Genomic DNA, 13,805 nt, shown 5'->3' with positions numbered 1-13,805 from the left:
ACATGATTTAAATAATTATTCAGTTTACTTACGCTTTATTAAATGATCCCAATACTCCGTCCGGAAGAACAGGCTTTGTTTCCGGGGGACCATATTTTCTGACGGAAATAAAGCGGAACAAATGAAACCGATGAAAGAGCGCACACACAACGTTATGACAATTTCAACACAGTGGTCAACATTGCTGATATCTGGCAACACATAGTGACATTAATCATGATACGGTAGTTTACTTACGTCTCATTAAACTCTTCTTAATGTCAGAAGCTGTTGTCCCCACCGGTCCCAAGTCCGTCAGAAAATATGGTCCCCCGGAAACAGCGACTGCTCTCCGACTGCTGCGCCCTTACATTGTGGCTTTTGTGGTCTTGTGTTGTGCCTTTTGTTGTTGTAGTTACACATGCCGGGCCTTTAGGTGGCACTGTAACTGCCACTGAAATACACCAAAACGGCAAAGACATCATTTTCACCAAACGTGCCTGTTATGGCCATCCACACCTCAAAGCTATTTTAACATTTAACCACTATGGAACCCGTTGTCAATATAAAAGTTTTTCAAAGACTATGCAGTTCCGTGAAACGGCGTGTGGACACGCCCGAAGAGTAACCTGTATTTGTCTCCATCCATCAACTCTGAGCAGCCTCCCTGTCCCTACAGCATGATGCTGCCACCGCCATGCTTCACAGTGGGTATGGGGTGTTCAGGATGATGCGAAGTGCTTGTTTTCTGCCATACAGCATTTTGCTTTTTGTCCAAAATGTTACATTTTGTCCTCATCTGACCAGTATTCTGATGATCGTCTGAGGCCTTCACAGGAGACCTGGATTTATACTGAGATTGCACACTGCTGGACTCTATTTGCTGATGAGGAGACTTTTGAAGGTGCTTACTTCACTGGGGTTTATTTAAAAAAAAAAGGTATGAAGATTCTTTTTTTTTAAGCCACGTTAAGACTGCATTCCAAACTGACTTGGGCAGCATGTTACTAGAAACTGCCACATTTTTGAACATGTTTAAATAACAGCAGCTTCCTGAACTCACAACATCACAGAAAAAGTTCAACTTTTTAATGTTTCACATTAAAATGTGTTTTTGACAGTTTGTAAAGGTCAGTGGTTTTAAAGTTTGCAACCATCACACCTGTTACACTTACCTCTTTGTATTTTAGGTTATTAACACTTTTATTTATTGCACTTATGTATATATATATATATATATATATATATAGTTTCAAAATGGTTTAATACAGTAAACGTGTGTTTATTCTCTATTAAAAAAGTTGAAAACTTCTGAATTTGGAAGGAAAAATCTTGTAAATTACATTCTGAATGCATTTTAGCAAAAATATTGAGACGGAAAATAAACAACACAACCAACTCAGTATTATTTTTATATTTTACGATCAAATAATTTCTCCACTTCTGAATAATTTAGATATAATCAATTTGATCCGCATGGGGGAAATTATTTCTCTGCATTTAACCCGGGGTACCATGATCTCGGCTGACCTCTCGTGGTCTGGGAACACCTCGGCCGTCGTCAAGAAGGCCCAGCAGCGGCTGCACTTCCTGAGGGTGCTCAGGAAGAATGACATCTGCCAGAAGCTGCTGGTGACCTTCTACCGATCGACCATCGAGAGCATCCTGTCTTACTGCATCCCCGTGTGGTTCTCCCACTGCACTGAGGCAGACCGCAGGAGGCTCCAGAAGGTCGTAAAGACGGCGCAGAGGATCATCGGCTGCCCCCTCCCCACACTAAAAGACATCTACATGACACGGCGCCTCAGAAGAGCCGAGGCGATCATAGCTGACCACACCCACCCTGCACACCACTTGTTCGAACTGCTGCCCTCAGGACGGCGGTACCGGTCCATCAGGACCAGGACCAACAGACTGAGGGACAGTTTCTTCCCTCAAGCTATCACGGCACTGAACAGTTAAACACTACTACCTCAGACTATCTACCTCATACTGTGTGCAATACATCATATTCCATTACTCTGTGCAATAACAGGTACCTTGTGCTCAACCGCACATACTTATTAGCCAAGGTACCTCAGGCAGCTAAATTGGTATTTTACATAACTTATTATCGGTTTTAAACTTTTTACATTACTGCACTATGTCCTTGGGTGTGTGAGAGCTGAATGTGTGTGTGAATGTTTAGGTTATTCTGTATATATGGTGCGTCTGCTGAGATGAATGCAATGCTGAATGTGAGAATGGCTGCCTGTGTTTATTGAATGTCTACTGTGTGTTTTTTAGCTACACCCTAATTTCGTTGTGCAATTTATTGTACAATGACAATAAAAGCTTCTAGTCTAATTCTAATCTAATCTAACCCATTTAATTCATAGTTCATCCCACATCCTTAGAGCATTGAGTTGCTGCATGTCAGCAGATTTTCACAATAAAACACTCAACAAAATTGCTATTCAGGTGATTGGCTTGTGATCCAGACAGATTTTTTCTTTTTCTTTTTCCGCATGCTGTGTTTGTGGTTCTGTTCCGGAGGGTCACATAGTTATCTATTTGCTCAAAGGGATCACCTGGTATGTAGGTGATTTCTGTGTGGGGATATAAAAAAAAGAGGAAATGCCAAACCCTGAAGTTTTTACAAGTGTGATGGATGAAGGAATTAGGTGTTAATATTTTAAATTAATATTTGTTTGCACCACAGTGTTGTATATTTCATATTTATTACATTGCATAAGTTTCTGTTTTTTTGGAGAAGTTTCCTTTCTGTTTAATGTACACGAGCATGCTCTGTATAGGGTAATGGAAAGATCAACTGCTGATCACGAGCCCACCAAATGGACACTTAAAAAAAAAGAAAATTTTTTGTGTGTGCTGTGATTGAACGCTGTTTGATTGATGTGCGTGATCAAGCGAATCCCATGGAGAAGACAGTTTTTTCTTCAAGACTTCTCTTCTGACCCACCACGAGTTCGCCATCAAGAAAAGATGGACATGTTTCTTGTTACAGCGACTGGCTGTTTTTGATATCATCTCCACATTCGCATCACGGTGCTTTCGTTTCGTGGACGACATTGGACAACTAAATGAGAAGGCAACGCCTTGAAGGACACGAACTGTTCAAAGCGCATGGCGGCGCAGAAGAGGCTACGTGAGTTAAAACGACCAGCGGAGAAAGAACATCCTTCTTCGAGGCACATGGTGACATCGTTTTCATTTCGTTTGGGAGGGGAAACTTTTATTTTAAAACCAGGCCTGGTCGGTAATTATATAAACTGATTGTGATGTGTACATAGGTTGTAAATACGGTTAGATAATAGGTCAACTTGATAAAGCAATCAATCGTTTCTGTTGTGTTCTGCTTTAACACATAGCACAAGTTGCTGTGCAGTGTGACAAAGAAGACAAAGTCCATCACTTCAGAGCTTTCCTCATACGATCATTGCTCTCTTCAACACGTAAGTCTTGTTCCTTCTTTTAGAAATGGATTCTTTGCTGTTAATTTACCAAAAAATAGTGTGCTATAATGTGTTATAATGTGCTCAGGCAATGTGTTTAATGTTTTGTCTTGAAAACACTGACTTTCTCTTTCTAATGTTCGCTGTCAGTGGATTTGCATTATCCATAGATTTTTAAGTTCTGGCTAAGTTTGGCTCTCTTACATTGTTATTTGCCCTTTTGTCACTATTTTTATAGCGACACATAGCTTCCTGCAGGTATATGTAGACAGAGGTGCTTGTAATTCATTTGGAAAAGTTGGAACACCTGTAGGAATTAGTAGCTGCAACTTTCCAGGTTTGATCAACCAGCATTGCTATAATCTTAAGTTGTTAACACATTTCTTCTTTCCTGGAAAGAGCCTTTTTGTAAAATCACTTTTCAGTTTTTAACTTGTTTTTTTCCTGCGAGTTCACAATTCACATGTGTACCATTTCAAGCTACACCGAACAAATATATGAAGGTGACACTTCCCATGAGCTGAACTCAAAGGTCTCAGACTTTTTCTGTGTTGTTCAGTGGATCTATTGGACATGAACGACTTGAATTGTAATAAATAACTCGAAAAATAGTTGTGTACAACTTTTGACTTTTGATCATCAATTTGTGTTTATATTTTTGATATAAACACACACTGTTTACATTTCAGAAAACTCAGTGAAAACTCAAAATTGTAGTGTTTTTGATGTTTTACATCCCGTACAAACATTTTATAAATAACTTTGTCACTTTTGTACTTTTTCTCCAATTTATTTGAACCCTTTTCCAAAGTGTACTGACGACATTTCTCTGTACAGATCAACACATAAGGGAATGCATTTTCTTTCTTCTCCAGCAGGACAGGCAGCTGCTTTAAACATCAACATGATGGATGTCAGCGGAAACCTCCTCCTCCTCAGAGCCTCAGACCAGATCAGAACACTTTCGTTCAACCCGTTACTGGCTGGAGGATTTCTGATCGCCTTCCCCCTGGTCGGCCTTATCGTTTGGATCTGCACCTTCCTATCCCAGCCGAGAGGACGCAATGACTTCAAGAAGGCATTCTCGAGATCTTCCCAGCAAAGCAACCCCAGCAGCATCCACGTGGTCTACAGAAATCTGGTTGGCCTGTTCATCGGGGATCTTTTCAATGGCATCACATCAATCGTCTTGGGGAATGCGCTGGTTGGGTATTGTCAAAGTGAAAGCACCTGCAACATCATGACCACTGTGTTTTTCCTCTCCAGAAGTTATGGAATCATTTTCCACCTCCTGGTTGCCGTCATTTCCATCTTTTACCTGTGCCATCCAACGCAGGGATCCCGCCACCTCAGTTTACTCTCAGGGTCCTCTTTGATGATCACTGTTACCGGTTTTACATATGTATACGCCAGGCACATTTCGTTTATCCTTCTGGCTATCACCATCACAGGGCTGGCTCTGACGATCGTCATCAAATCTCTAATGACAGTCGCAACGCCCCCCTTTGACACTAAGAAGAAGCTCATTGCGTTGGTTGCCATGATGACTTTTTGCATCATCTTTCTCCCCAGTTTTGTTCTTCAGTGTTTGGTACTTTATGAAGGCGGCGGCGATTACAGAGAGTTGTATCTCAACGTTCTGTTTTACACAAGCTTCAACGTCATCATGGATGGAGTCCTGTGTTCTCTAATCCTGAGTTTGTCCTCTGGAGAACAAGAGCTACAGCAACAACCTCCACCACAACATAGCAATGGCCTTGAAAATCCAGAATTTTCTACTTAAAATCCAGATTTGATGTCTGCATCATGAAAATTGGCACAAATTTGCACCATGAACACTGACGAGTCAATCAAACGCCATCCTTCATTGTGCTTTTTCTCTTCATTGCCTTAAAAATCTGCCCAAAACAGCCTTGAATGTCACTCGTTTTTCTGCCCGTTTTGGTCTTTTTATCAGCCGCTTTCCATACAGCCTGCTGTTGCTGCTCTGTTCATGTAAAACTGGATCAAAATGATGAAGTACAACATCTGCCACGGCTGCAATTGCCGTCACTAATGATCCCACAGCAGCAGCTCAGAGGGACAGAATATGTTGGACTTAGATTTTGTGAAAATGTATTATCATTTGTTGTGAATGATGCCTCTGCACAATGAAAGGCAATAATTACACCTTTTTCTTTTTTCAGCGTTTAGATGTTTTTACCGGTGGAAGGATTAGCAGGGTTTTCTGTTTGATTGCGTATCTTGATGAATTTATGTGAAAATGAACGTTAACCTTGACAACCAAAGTCAATTCTTTTCACTTACTGACACAGTTTTACTAAAAATCCACCGCACAACGGTCGAACGGGAACATACATTCCATTTTGCACTCCAAATAGAGATTTTGTAAACTTCAACATCTATTTTTTTATGCTTCATTGTTTTGTTTTTCTAATCATTAAACATGGATTCAAATAAATCCTTAATCATCAAACACATTTTTTGTCCCTGTCTCTTGCTTGTTGAGTCAGCGTCAATTAAAACTTGTTCATGTTGATTTACTTGTTTTTTTACTGTTTACTTTCACTGCTAATTCCTTGTTGGATGATTCCTAAATAGTTGCACTTATTCATCTGTATTTTAACAAGTCAAAAAAAATGCAACCACCTTTAGAGCTTAATTTGGAGGTTTCAGACCACAATTGGCATTGACATGAATAATTTCCAACCAAATGATAAAACAACAAAAAGTCCTATATTTGTGTCATTTCAAGAAGAGTTTTCTTTAATGGCAATAATGTGGATGAACATTGGATAAGACCACACAGGAAGAGGAAACCAAATAAGCTTGTTGAACTACGTGACGGCGCTGCACCGCTGGCAACCAAATCTGCTCGTTCTTAAGCCTCCCTGCTGTTCAAGCTTTGCATGTAAACCTGTGACAAGGTGACAAAACATTTCCATGGAAGCTCCTGACTTGTTTGCGGCTTTCAGACGGAGGTGGACCTGGGAACCAGAAGAGGTAAGATTGTATTCATTGGTCTAAATATTTCATGTCGCGTTCAAGAGAACAATTTGCAGTCAGTCTCTGTGTATCTCATGATGGATTATCAGCTTTTTTATTTCGTCTACTTGCTTATAGCTCGTGATTCACAGGTAAATGTTCCGGCGACAAAGTGCCCTTCCCTTCATTGGTATGTATGGGCCTCACTTTTACACTTTTGTCTTTATTGGCTGATGGGTAATAAAGAGTGATTACATTGATTATTACAGGGATTCTGCTTTGGCTTCAGAGGATCAGCACTGGGCCAAGTAAGTACATGTTCATGTATATGTGAATGGATGCCTTTGTTTCTTTGTTTGCTCCTTCCTTTGTCCACCAGCCTTCATTTCCTTGTTTTGTGACGTGAACCTACCCCCTCAGCCCCTCCGCCGTACCACCTCATCCGTCTGTCCATGACCTGGTATGAAGCTCAGCAGTTCTGCAGAGTGAAGCACAGTGACTTGGCCACCGTGAGCAACATGGACGACAAAAACAGACTGGACAACACACTTGATGTCACGTACGCTTGGATCGGGCTCCGTAAAGGAAACACGGGCCGATGGATGTGGTCTGACGGCAGTGGCAGTGCGACCGTCACCAAGTGGGGAGACGGAGAGCCAAACGATGACCACGGGCATGAGGGGTGTACCGAGATGTCTCAAAACACTGACTGGAATGACTTGGATTGTGGAACAAAACGGGAGTATGTTTGTTATGACCGTAAGTAAATAGACACACAAAAACACTTTCAAATCTTCGCTGTAATAAAAAAATATAATAATAAATCATGCACACTGTAAAGATGAAGCTGTGACCTCCAGCGAGACCCCACCATGCCCCACATTGATCTCACAACCATTCTGCTTCACAAGCAGCACATTTTGCATGCATGCCAGACTTCCTGTATATTAGCATCAAATAATGTATTTTCTTTGACATTTCCAAAGGCCATACATAGCATTTGTTGTCAGTTTCCTGTTAAAGTACATTTCCTCATGTATCCATTATGACTATAACTTCTCTTCTTTCATTATAAATCAAAGCCAACAGGTTTATTGCATATTAATAGCATTGAGTTTCCTAACTTTCTATTGGAGTTATCTTGCACTTTGTCTCTGTAGGTCAGCAAGACGGCACTAAAAACTTCGTTCACTACAAAGATGACGGTACGTGGGTGGAGAGTGTCGAGCGGTGCAGAGACAAGCACACTGACCTGGCCAAAATAGAAACCGATGCAGAAAATTCAGAGATTGCCAATCTAATCAAATCGTGGACGGGTATAATTTGGCTGCCAAAAGAAGTGTGGATCGGCCTGTTCAGGGACAGCTGGATGTGGTCAGACGGGACAGAAACCTCCTTCAGGTATTGGCTCAAAGGCTCCGCTTCTTCGGGAAACTGTGTTTCAGCTTCAGCGCAGCAGCAAGGAGGCTGGATTCAGTCCCAGTGTGGGCAGAGGTCCACGTTCATCTGTCAGGGAGGTGAGTTCCTCAAATGTAAAGTTGATAAGTTAATTCATAAGTTAATTAGTCCGAGTTCAGCGACTCTGTGTTTTGTGAATCTGCAGCTCTCAAAGTGAAGAAGATGGTCATAAGGATGACGATGGACTCAGGCGTGGCTCTGACCAACACCACAGTAAACAATGCACTCCTACTGAAGGTGAGAAAGTGAAGTTGATATTGTAAATTTGCATTTTTCAAAAAAGAAAACACAGAATAAAGTCAACCTTTGTGGTTCATCAGTCCATCGATCCTCTACGCCTGTTTCAGTCAGAGTAAGGTTACAGACAACATCCTACTCTCAAATATTCTCGGTGGTTTGGCAAACCTTTTAAGTGACGTGAGAAAGTGAACCACCTGAAATATTAATCATTATGTACAGTATATAGGTAATGTTTCACAGACTTTTTTTTTTTTTTTTTTTACAGCTGGACACACACCTCAGACTTCAGAACATGGCTGATTTCAAGCTCAGCTGGCGAAAAGACGCTCACGGGGTCATCTTTCATCATGTCGAGGAGCCAGTTGTCAAGAAGAAAGGTACAGTTCCTCAAATCCGGAAGAAGCAGAAAAACAATAATACATTAAAAAGGCTACATGGTAAGTTTGCGGCTGTTCTGCAGAGATCAGGAGCAGAAGGAACATGTTACCAGGATAAGTGGCTCCTGTGCAAAGTGGCAGTAAATATACAGTTTCTGCTTCAGTCACTGGTGAATTATTGCTCCCGAAATTCCAAAATTCACACCAGATGTGGACAATTGGTGGCCATAAGTAATGGGAATGCACTCAGCACAGGAGCCATGTCATTTGAGAAAGTGTTCATATTTGGTGAGTAAACCTGTAGATCAGAAATGTAGTATTTAACAAAAATGTAATATATTTGAGTAGAAAATCACCATTCCAGCGTACTGAGACTAACAAGTGTATAAAACCAGCAGAAATGTGTCACGTTATGCTGGAAAGCAAACAAAAAGCTATATTTTTTGGTGACTTTATACATTTCACTAAAAGCATGTTTTTTTTTTCTTTTCACAGGATGCTAATTGTTGACTTTCTTATAAACAACTGATCATCTGAAGACTTCATCAAGCGAGCGTGTCATTAGCATGGTGTTCATGAACTGCAACACAGAAATCTTCATGCAAGCTGATGAATGTTTGTTTGATGGGGCGGAAAGTCAGTTATTTCATCATTTCTATTTTATTACAAATATGCGGTGTTATGCAACTTATCTTGGGCATTAAGTGTGGCTATTGAATTCATTGTGAACTATTTTTGTGTGTAATTTGTTCCAATTAATAAATCAAATATAAGTTCTAGTGTGTAGAAAAAGGTGGTGTTTCACTAAAAGGGTGAGGATGGTCCGGCTCATACAAGTATGAGATAAGTTCACAGTTTTTCTTGTTCTGGATTTTGCAAAACCATATTAAACTCCTGATGGCAGTTATGCACGAAGTTGGAGGATTTAACTCTTGGTCCCGTTGAGCTTTGCACTTTGTTATGAAGAATAAATTGAAATTTCACAGAGTCACTATAGAATCACTTGATTTTAGATTTTTGAGAATATTGAAATGAGAATAAACATTGAAGAAGGCTCTTTGTTGTCAATAACTGCTGTGAATTCTTGATACAACATAATTTCAATCCCTCAGAATAGTTGGTGAGTTCATGAGTGAATCTGAAGGGGGAAGCTTCCTCTCGGAACGCTGTCAAACTCGGAATGTCCCACTTGGGAAAGTCGAAAGTTTAGCCTATGTGATGAGACTTATTCATCAACCTGATATTTTCACATGACCACCTTGTAATAAATTACTTTTATTGCAGATAAAGTGAAAAATAACCAGGCTTGTGTGAGTGAGGACAGCTGCATGAATGCACTTTTTGTCCACCCATTTATCTGCTATACCCACTTCATCTAAGTTAAGATGAGATTTACAACACTATGGTGAGTGCACATTGAAGATTTATATAATATATATAACATGCCTCAACTTAATTAGCATAACTGGTGATATGAACATGTTGAGAAACAGTGAGACTGTGAACATTTGGTTGAAGCTGTCTTTGTTAAGGCAACAAACACAAAACTGGAATAGTTTTGATAAGTGAAATGATATAACGCTACAAGCTTCAATCATAATGTCCTTCATGAGACTTGTGAAAGTTTTTAGATTGAGCTGTTATATATTTAAAGTAACCTCTAATAGGCTTCTCTTGTATCATTATTTGGCTTGCATATTGTGATCCTGTGTTAATTTTGCTGAGTTGTGTGATTTTAAGTGTGTGTCAACACTGCATGGTCGCGTTCTCACATCCTCACAGTTTGCAAATCTATTACGGTACACCTGTAGCCAAATACATTTTGCAGACAAGCACCATCTGAATGCCAAATCATAAATAATGGGATTGCATTTAGTCTAAATAATCCAACCCTCAAAATGAAGATTTGCTCATATTTGACTGGTCATTTGTCAAGGTATCAGCATCAACTCCATAATCTTTATTCTTCTGTTTGAGTTGATGGAGGGCTTCACGGGGAAGCCTCTGCAAGCGTTGTGCATTATATATATGTATACACTATTATTTTGCAGACCGGACATGTTACATGGAAAAGTCAGATGAATGACTGTCAGTAAAGTGATTGTTAATGTCAGCTTTAAAATCTGGAAATATTCACATTTAAAAGTTAATTGCTAGATTAGTGTTTTTCCCCCCTTTGTTTCTTAATTAAACCTATTCTCTTATAACAGTTCTGAGCAAAAATGATGAGCATAAAATAAATTAAATTAAATAAATAAACAAGATCAAACGTGTATGTTTCCAAGCATTCATTTAAAATTTCTTTTGAGTCTTTATCTCCCGGAACCTTCCTTCCTCTGTGTTTCTCTCACGGACCAGTGTCACGTGAGCACATCCGGTGTCTGCACAGTCTCGCATATGTTTAACCCATTTTTTCTGGAGTTTATCACTTATTCTCGCCTCTACGTACAACACGCGTGTTTGGTTGAATCCCGACGGGCTGAATAATGAATCCTGCGTTTCGAAAGGTAACGTTTGTTCTGATTTATCTCAGATTTATCTCCGGTTTGTTCTGAGGTCACTTGATGTAGCTTCACCTGACTGTGCTCGTGCGTGTGTTACAATAGAAACAATCCGCTTATGCACAACATGTTTATAAACCTTGACAGAATAAATACTAGACAAACATATATGTTTTTTTTTTTTTTTTTTTAGCTGCAGGTGTCTGTGTTGAATCAAGCCTTGTGTCGGTGAGTGTTTCCGTTGCTCGTTTTCTCTCTTTGCGTGCACCATAACTTAGAAATAATAAAGCAATGTCACAGTATTTTTAGACTTCAGCAATGAAGTCAGTCGCGTGTCTGCCACAAATTAAAACCTGCTGATTCAATTGCTTGTGTTGTGGTGAATTCTCTATTTTAATTACTCATTTTAATAGTTTGTCCTCTATTCTTTACAGAGTCGCTCCCTCCATCCGGCACCCTGTCTGGTGTAAGAATTAAAATGCCACTACGACCTCACTGGTTCTGTGAAGATCTGTACTTGGCTGCTGCTTGATTAAACAAACTGTTTTTCTTGTCAGGCACCGCATTCATCAATGAGAGACAGTACAGAAGCATGCCAACACATGGCATCGGAAGGTGGAGGCACCTTTTACCCAAAGAAGTGGTACGACAGTAAAGACACTGGACGCCCAAACTTCACGGCGACCGATTATTACCGACAAACGACATTATTACGTTTCTGTTTTGTTTCAGGCCAAGAAAAAGAAAGACAAAATGCAGATGAAGCCGATTGTGGCTGCGACTCCGACGGCGTACGGGAGCCTCAGCGTCACGGTGTCGGGCTACGACATGACGATGGTGGAGCATTACTCCCAGTACATCCACAACCTGTGCAACCGGGTCGGCATCGAAGTGGCCGAGAGGTGAGGGAGTTTGCAATATGGGAAAATGCCGATCGGATAATGCTGCTCCTTCAACCCTGATCTGAAGATTGAATTTGTACAAATAGTGTTCATATGTTGTGCAACAATCAGCGGCTGTTCCGTTGATTGGTCGATAAGCCAGATTTCTCATCAACTTTGATTTTTGTCCTTTACTTTTTCGTGCAGCTACGCTCTACCAACCAGAACCATAGAGGTGATGCTGATGCAAGAGCAAAGCACCAAGACGACCGTCGACACCGTGCTAAAGTCCCATATACGAGTCGTCCAGGTACAACTACCTTCAGAATTCAGTTGTCCAATAAAACTAAGTGTAATAAAAAAAACATTTTTTAACGTGTATGTCAGTTAAATGTGAATCAAGAGGATTTATATTTTACAACTTCTGTTACTTCATTTCCAAAAACCGTGGGAGTAAAGAACTTACCTTTACATTCTGTACATCTTGTAGTTGAACAGTCTGAAGGCCACCTTGTGTCCCGTCTTCATGGAGGTCGTCTTGAAGAATCAACCAGAAGGAGTTCAACTGTCTGTGAAGGAGGTGAGTGGCTTTAAGATACAACTGACGCAGTCCAGCAGCGTCCAAATATCAACAAGTGGATGCGTAACTTATATTTTTGTTTGTCTTTTCTAAACATAGAGATGCAAAAATTTTTTTATTAATTATTCAGACCATTTTTTTTTTTTGTCCTTCAGTTTGTGGTATAAATATAAGCCATTGGTCCTCTATGGGCAGATCTATCTCCTTCCAGTTCCTCATAATAGGAAATAGAATCTCATAAACAAGTATTTATTGCAGCTTATTGGAAATCATTTCAGGAAACAGTTCTTTTCGGACAAATATCTGTGATTGAGCTCCATCAAATTCCATGTTGAGCTCCTTCTCCCAGTTCTCTCTTATAAAATTAAAACCACTTAATAAAAATGGAATCATTTGAAATAAAAGCATTGGGATGTTTTCTAGGTCTGTTGCAGATTCTAGAAAGTTTCATTTAATGAAAGTCCTCTTTCCTCTCACCTCTCAGCACACGGAAGCTGATTATCAAGCACGTTTCAAGGCGCGACCGGAGCTGGAGGGCCTCCTAGCTCAGATGGGCCAGTAGGTCCACCTCACTTCATAAACCATGTTTGACATCGAATTTTTCTAATACATCGTCTGTTTGAGTATATTTATTGTCGAGTAGAAGTGATTAAAATAACTAAACACATCATATTCATGGAAAGTCTGTGACTTTTGGAAATAAAATGTTATTTTTCATTTTCGTTCACCTCGACTGCCTCATTTCTTATTCAATTTGACATCACCTCTGAATGTTTGTGAGTGAAAATGTGAAAAACGTGTGGTGGACGTTTTGAATGATTTGCAGCACACTAAGAGCAGCAGCAGCTCTGAGGTTTTTGTGTTGTCTGAATGAGCATGCACCAAAAAGAAACTGTCACTGTGGAGTTTTCAGCTTTTAGAAAAAAATGTTTCCTGCCAAAACCGAAGGTTTTCAAATCGAATCATTAATTGTGATTATCCTGAGAGCCGCAAAAGTTTCACACCCACTACCAGAGGGAACATCAACCGCCACCATTCATGAGAATAAACACTAATTATGTGAAAAAGACTTAACATTAAGATGAATGCATTTCAAGCACTTCCACTTTATACCTGCTTTTAATGTGTTAATATGACCGTCAATCTACCTGCGTAACTCATTTCTCTATTTTTGGAAATTAGTCTTTGGGCCCAAAGTGTGGAAAAGGTTTTGGAAAAGGCTCATATTGGGTTAAACTGTCTGGTAGTGCCAAGATACATTTAGCACGTAAATTATTGGATTTTTAACTGGTGTTTCACAGGTTCTATGATCATAAAAATATAATAAATAATAATTACTTTTAATGTGA

General features: G+C 39.9%; 1 protein-coding gene across 1 annotated transcript; it reads left to right on the top strand.

The window, feature by feature from the left end:
- The first annotated feature begins 10,861 nt into the window (after positions 1 to 10,861).
- mrpl48 (mitochondrial ribosomal protein L48) lies at positions 10,862 to 13,116 on the top strand. Its single transcript, XM_080519123.1, has 8 exons — positions 10,862 to 11,001; positions 11,189 to 11,223; positions 11,430 to 11,461; positions 11,553 to 11,638; positions 11,728 to 11,897; positions 12,084 to 12,186; positions 12,367 to 12,456; positions 12,941 to 13,116. Exons 1-8 carry the CDS (start codon positions 10,981 to 10,983, stop codon positions 13,016 to 13,018), a joined length of 615 nt encoding a protein of 204 aa, XP_080375249.1. The 5' UTR covers positions 10,862 to 10,980; the 3' UTR covers positions 13,019 to 13,116.
- The last annotated feature ends 689 nt before the right edge of the window (positions 13,117 to 13,805 follow it).

The sequence above is a fragment of the Blennius ocellaris genome (genome assembly GCF_963422515.1).
Source record: "Blennius ocellaris genome assembly, chromosome: 23".
Lineage (NCBI taxonomy): Eukaryota > Metazoa > Chordata > Actinopteri > Blenniiformes > Blenniidae > Blennius > Blennius ocellaris.
Note: the sequence above shows the minus strand (reverse complement) of the source record. Positions and strands in the feature narration are given on the sequence as shown.